The sequence below is a fragment of the Suillus bovinus genome (genome assembly GCF_016758785.1).
Source record: "Suillus bovinus strain UH-Sbo-P2 chromosome Unknown EDB93scaffold_192, whole genome shotgun sequence".
Taxonomy (NCBI): Eukaryota; Fungi; Basidiomycota; class Agaricomycetes; order Boletales; family Suillaceae; genus Suillus; species Suillus bovinus.
Genome location: NW_024542248.1, coordinates 19,394 through 26,241, shown reverse-complemented (window position 1 = coordinate 26,241; position 6,848 = coordinate 19,394). Strand labels below are relative to the sequence as shown.

Genomic DNA, 6,848 nt, shown 5'->3' with positions numbered 1-6,848 from the left:
ATATGCTTGGATTTTTCCGTCTTTACAATCACTACCATCGGCAGTGACCATGGAAAAGGGTTTCAATAGTTTCTTGGTTCGGATGCGATGTTTTTTCGATAAAATTGCGGCTGATGAATGATCCTGGCTGCGCCAGAATCAATCACTACAGATGTTTCGACTGGTTTTGCTCGCTTAGTTGGGATGAGAGTGGCAGGAACATGTAACTCTTCTTTTATTCCAACATGATGTACAGTGCAGACAGGGATGGGAGGTACTGGCGTCGATACAGTCCTCCATTCTAAAAATCCTTCTTGGTAACCCTTCGGTTATCCATGGCTTCATCATCCTGATGAATCTTCTTTGTGCTTGGTCTCCCTGACTGGTTTCTTGTCTCTAGGGTGGAATTCCCTATCATTGGCTCTGTGGCCTACTTAGGTGGCACAGGAAGCATTTGCCGGCTTTCATGTGTTCCATTCTTTCTTTCTCCGTGAGGTGATCGACCTCCATGGCATTGGGGTCTCTTCCCGGCTGATACCTAGCCAGGTCCAAATTTGCTTTTCTTCTTCTGGTTGTTGCTAGGGTTCTTGGGCCTGAGCGCCAAGATCTGATGGTAGGCATTGTCCATCTCTCTTGCGGATTGGACCATGCCTTCGAAGTTTTTCGAAACATTTCCTGCTCTGTAGATAGCATTGGAAATTCCGAACTTCAATCCTTCAGTGAAGAAGTGCACTTTGGTTCCTTCTTCAGTCAATCCAACCTGTGCGAAGAGATGCTTGATCTCCATGATGTATTCTTCGAGGGTTCCTTCTTGTTTGAAACTCCTGAGTCTGATACATGCTTCGGTTGAAGCTTCTGCGGAAGTGAACACTTTGAGAAAAGCTTTCTTGAAGTCTTCCCAGGTTCCATATCCTCTAAGGACACTGTTCTTATCTTTGTTTCCAGAGTTCTGGGCTTGTTCTAGGAAGTCTTCCTTCCATAACAGCGCCATCTTTTCATTCATGAAAGAAGTGGTGAAGATGATGCACTTCTTATCGGTATCATAGATATTGCTGTTGATATCAAGGTAGGCAGAAACTGCCAATAGGAAGCTTTTGGCGGTTTGCTCGTTTCCATCATAGATCGGTGGTGTTCCGATTTTGATTTCGGTGGGTTTCTGTGCATGGGTAGTGCTGGAGGATACTCCACTTGGTCTGGCCATATTTCCAAATGCCACGGCAAGGATATTTGTGGATATGGGATCAATGGTTGCTAAGTACTGTTGGGAAACAGGTACTGGGTGAGGAACTTAATCTTTTGTTATGACTGGGATAGTTCTTCTGTCAACGGTCAAGATAGACCAGTCAAGTTGACAGTTCTTCAAGCCTCCTAGTACAAGGAGGGTTCTGGTTCAAGGGTTCCACTAGACGAGCGCGGTGGCTTCTATCTAGGATCGGCGGTGAGTGGTTTTAGCACTTCTGCCTACCAAGGGTTCAGGCTAAGACAGTGAGTGACTGTCTTAGAATCAAGTATCAGACTATAAGGGTGGAGACCTTATAGAACAGGATTCAAGGGGAAAACCTAGTAGATTAAGTTAAGGAATACTACTGTTTTACATGGGGTTTATATAGGTAAAAGGGAGCAGCGCAGCCACGTCAAGAAAGGTAACAAAGATAGGAAAAATAGTACAACCTATCAAGATAGCAAAGATAGGTGAAACAACCATGCGGTGCATGATAGTAGCTATGTTACAATCAACAAGAGAAGAAGTGCGGACAGCCTGCTTGATAAGAGAATAGCCAGGTCTAGATGAGTCTAGAGCTGGTGCTATGGTTACGGAAAGGAAAAATAAGTAGGGTTAAATGTTATTGTAACAGTTGCTCAAATGATGAGCAGTGCAAGGCCTGTTCATAGTCCACAGGTGACGGAGGCATTCTTGAAGCTGTTCTTCGAAGACACGATCAAACCCACTCTTGATCTTGCCTTTGAGACAGCAAAGGTCGAAGCTGAGGCAAAGGCTGCAGCTGAAAATACAAAGGTTAAGTTGCCATCAAAGATAGCCATTCTAAAGAAACAAACAAACCTGCTGTATCACTCAGTGTCTGACAAGGTCAAACAACAGGTAGCAGAGTTCATCAAAGACACCAAGAACAAGAACAAGAAAGAGGCGAAGGGCACGGCGGTAGTTGACCATCAAGTGTAAGTTGAATCTACATATCTGAAGAAATATTGGTGCTCACCTGCAACTCACATCCACAGATATATTAATAGACTACCTGGCACCCTCAACGAGTTCTTCAATGAGCTTCAGAGACTCACCAGTCTCATTTTCACAGTTTTATGGGTGGGCAGATTGAAGTCCAGAGCTTTCATGTTGGTGCAACCAAAGTTGGGAATCAGTTCGACCAAGCATTGTTATGGACTTGGATAGTATCTGTTGGTGATGCTCAAACAGAGCGTGTGTCATCAATGGTCGAGGACGTCCCTGGGCTAACCCAAGCTTAGGAGTCTTGCTTGGTGAGGCTTCAGCAAGCAAGGTTTAATGCCTATGTCCAAATCGGGTAGTTTATGTCAAGCAGAGCTTGACGATAAGTGTATCTACCAAGGCTTACAACACCCAAAGGTTAATTGTAAGGTCTGCATTAATAGAAGGACAGAAGTCCGACTAATAACAGGGGCTTTGCTCGTCAACAAAGTCAATGAGTAAAGATCGAGACTAAAGACTTATCCGCAATGAGCAGATGAGAAAGTAGAATATAGACAGCTGGCTAGGCTAAAGGAATCACTCTGGTGAGAGTAGGAGGTCAAGAACCAAGTAGATTCAAGTTAATGATCTAGTTACATGGTAGCGAGTTTATATAGAGGAGAGGGAGTGTATTAGTGGGTGATAACTCATACTACCGGAAGAAGGAATAGTCAAAGGGTAAGACTATTAAAGGAAGGCACATTCGAGGTGAGTCATAGATGAACCAGAATGTGCAGATAAGAAATGAGTCACAGAAACAGAAACAGGAAGTAAAATAGGCAGGGGCACAATCATGCAACTGCAGGTCTAAGTATAAGTACAACATGCGACTGCGCACTGAGTCATAGAACGAGAAAGGGAAACAGGGAAAGGGGGATGCAGCATGCATTGCATCATAGGTTACTGTCCGCAGGATCAGTCATTGGGTGAAACAGAGCACGGGTATGCTTCGTCCAAGAAGGGGTTGGGCCAGATGTACTGACTTTGCTGTAGTGACAGGTAGAGAGCGAAAGAGAATCCGAGGATGGCAAGGATAACAAGAGCAAGGTTGGGGTGAGGGTACAATGCAAGGGCTGAGACAAGGAGGATAAGGAGGAAAATGGTAGGGGCCCAAGCATCTAGATGTTCTTGTAACAAGCATACCCTGAGTTTGATTTGGAGATCATGCAGTCATGGAAAGAGTTTGTCAAGCATGTGTTCCGTAAGTCCGTAAAATTGTAAATTGGAATGTGTCTGACTTGGGGCTTGATAGCGGTTGCAGCAGCAAAGGAAGAAGGAAGTGTTTGGAGTGGGAGTCAACAACCGACACTAGAGCCTGCGCTATGCTCTGATGGACATGTCTCACAGACAGCCAATATTATGTCTGATGGTGCCTTTGGGAATATCCCACGTGATTCAGGTACCTTAATGGTGGTGTCATCCTCAGAATCAGATACATTATTTTCTCACATGCCCAAACCCCTCACATCCTTTTTTGATGACAATGAGGACCTTACCTTAAACTTGCCCACTCAGTTTCCAATGCCAACAGTGTTCCCTTCATATCATTTGGACTCAATTTTTGCTTCTTCAATGGATTTGGGCACTGTTGGTGCTGACAGCGTCTCTTCAATGCTGTCTGTGGAAGGATACCATGAGTTCTTGAAGACATACAGGGCTCCTCAGGCAATACCAACTTTGCAACCACCGCTATCTCAACATGGACCCACCCTGCCTTCTACTGTTACAAGAACATCTAGATGCTTGGGCCCCTACTATTTTTCTCCTTATCCTCCTCGTCTCCGCCCTTGCATCACACCCTTACCCCGACCTTGCTCTTGTTATCCTCATCATCCTCACATTCCCTTTCACTCTCGACCTGTGGCTCCAGCAAAGCCAGTACATCTGGCCAGACCCTTTCTCTGACAAAGCATACCCATGCTCCATTCCACCCCCTGACTAATCCTGTGGATAGTCCCCTTTGCCCTTACCGTCCAGATGGTAACCTATGATACGATGCATACCGCATCCCCTTTACCCTGTTCCCTTTCTTGACTTATGACTCGGTGCGCAGTCGCACATGTGTACTTATATTTAGCTCCGCAGTTGCACAATCGTGCCCCTGTGCGTTTCACTTCCTGTTTCTCTCTTTGACTCATTTCCTACTTGCACGTTCTGGTCTAATTAACACAGATCTTACAATTAACCTTTGGGTGTCGTAAGCCTTGGCAGATACGCTTATCGTCGAGCCCCACTTGACATAAGCTACCCAATTTGGACATAGGCGTTAAATCTTACTTGCCGAAGCCTCACCAAGTAAGACCCCTAACCTTGGGCTAGCCCAAGGACGTCCTCGACCGTTGACGACACACGCTCTGTTTGAGCATCGCCAACAGATACTATCCAAGTCGTAACATCTACACCTCCCATGCCAAAGCCGCTTGCATCTGACGTCACCACACCAGCATGTGATACTATCGCAGCACAACAAGGTCCTTCGCCCAGCACGCAGTCATCTGAAGCTGTACCCTCTGCCCCCAAGTATATGTCTGCAGAAGCTGTACCCTCTGCCCCCGAGTCTACATCCACAGAGGCTGCACCCTCTGCCCCTAAGTCTATGTCCACAGAGGCTGTACCCTCCACCCCCAATTTTACATCTGCAGAGGCCGCACCATCTGGTGAAGAGTCTACCTCCACAGAAGCTGCACCCTCCACCCCCAAGTTCACATCTGCAGAAGCTGCACCATCTGGCAAAGAGTCTACCTCCACAGAGGCTGTACCTTCTGCCTCCGAGTTCACATCTGCAGAGGCCATACCATCTAGAAAAGTGACTGAGTCACTGGTTGTCAGTCGTAGCAAACAAGTCCAGCAGATTTCCAAGCGCAATAAAATTGCTAACTCAATTGGGTCAGAGAACACCAGCTCTAAAAAACGGAGGAGCACTGGTGTTAACAGTGTACACAGGAAGTAAGTCATACTCAATGCTCTCAAACTTTTGCAACTCATTACCTTCATGCAGGAAGCAAAAAAATACCTAAGTCATCACATACATTCCTCTCACTTCTCTTTATTAATATCTATAATATATCTACAAAAGTTTGAAATTACACTCACGTTCCAAAATATTCTGTTTGTGATCTCAAAAAAACACTTTGTATTGATGTATTAAGATTAAGATTATTTGAAAATGAACATGATGTGCGCAACATGTGCTATCAATGGTGATTTAATCCAGAACATATGAGAATTCACAGATATCGCTGGGCCACTCAGGCCATTTAACTTGAAGGCACAAACTTAGGATGGATACATGGCCCCAGTGACCAAAGCACAGATACATTATAATATGGTAGGTAAAGGACAGAGCAAAGAGGGAGATCAAGCAGATACATTAAGAGAAGGATGGATACATAGCTCCGAAAGTGCCCATGCTAGCCAACAGATACAGATCAACCAGGTACATCATGAGAAGGATGGATACATACTAGTAGCCTCGGCAATGGACACAGATCAGCCAGATACATTGTGAGATGGATGGATACAAAGTGCTGCGCTAGCAAGATAAGCCAAACAGATACATCAGTATGATAGCGTAACAGCAACAGGTGAGTCAAAACCACAATGTATCAGATACAAGACCTAAGTGGGTGGAGAAGCAGCTATGAAGGATATGGGCTCATGTGCATGCCCCCGCTGTTTCACGCCAAAAAATTTGTTCAACTCTCTTGGTCTACTGAAGGACATGCAAAGTTGTATGGCCAACCTCCCAGTGTACACCTTGGCAAAGATTTTGAAGGCTTGCGAGTTTATCTACAAGTGTGGAAATACGGTAGACGGTTCAAAGGTTGAGCAAATTCTCGGAGAGGGTTCATGGGTGCCCACCATAGTAAGTTCAATCCAGTTTTCGCAGTTTCCAATCAGCTGAATTCCGCTACTCGCAGAATCGATTTGCTAAGAAGCTTGGGCTGCTTGGTCTTGACCCATTCTCCATGCTGGTTGTCGACCTCATGCATGAATGCAAATTAGGCACTTGGAAGGTGCTCTTCACCCACCTTCTCAGACTTCTTTATGCCCTTCCTGGGGGTGATCGGCTTGTCATGGCCCTTGACACAAGGTACAGGGGATTCATGCAGAGTGCTGTTATTTACTAACTAGTTGTCACCTCCCAAATTCACTGTAGGTTTCACCAGGTTCCAATGTTTTGAAATGGTGTGATTCAAAAATTTGCAAACAATACCTCAGAGATGAGAAAATTGGCTGCATGTGATTTCGAAGATATTTTACAGGTTTTCGCACTATCCATAATTCTATGTTACTAAGATCGCTGATGTATTCCCCTTCACCAGTGTGCTATTCCAGTTTTCGAAGGGTTGTTTCCCCCCAACCATGACATGGCTGTGCAGTCCCTGTTGTATTGGTTTGCACAATGGCATGCACTTGCCAAACTCAGGATTCACTCAGAATCTATGGTGACTTTTCTTGAAGGCACATTTAAGAAGCTCTCTCAGGTGCTGCAGAAGTTTCAATGTGATACATGTACTGCATTCAATACTATAGAGTTACCAAAAGAGAAACAAGCTCACCAACAAAGGTTGACTTGACACTCACAAAATAATGCCACCCCTCAGGAATCAAGTGGAGCGAGGAAGAAGATGTTCAACCTGAA

General features: G+C 45.1%; 1 protein-coding gene across 1 annotated transcript; it reads left to right on the top strand.

Annotated features, from left to right (window-relative positions):
- Positions 1–5,936: 5,936 nt before the first annotated feature.
- EDB93DRAFT_1257560 (uncharacterized protein) lies at positions 5,937–6,333 on the top strand (the record flags this gene model as incomplete). The annotated part of the gene is made up of 2 exons (XM_041454095.1): positions 5,937–6,068; positions 6,124–6,333. The coding sequence occupies 2 exons, from the start codon at positions 5,937–5,939 to the stop codon at positions 6,331–6,333; spliced, it is 342 nt and encodes a 113-aa protein (XP_041300748.1).
- Positions 6,334–6,848: the final 515 nt, after the last annotated feature.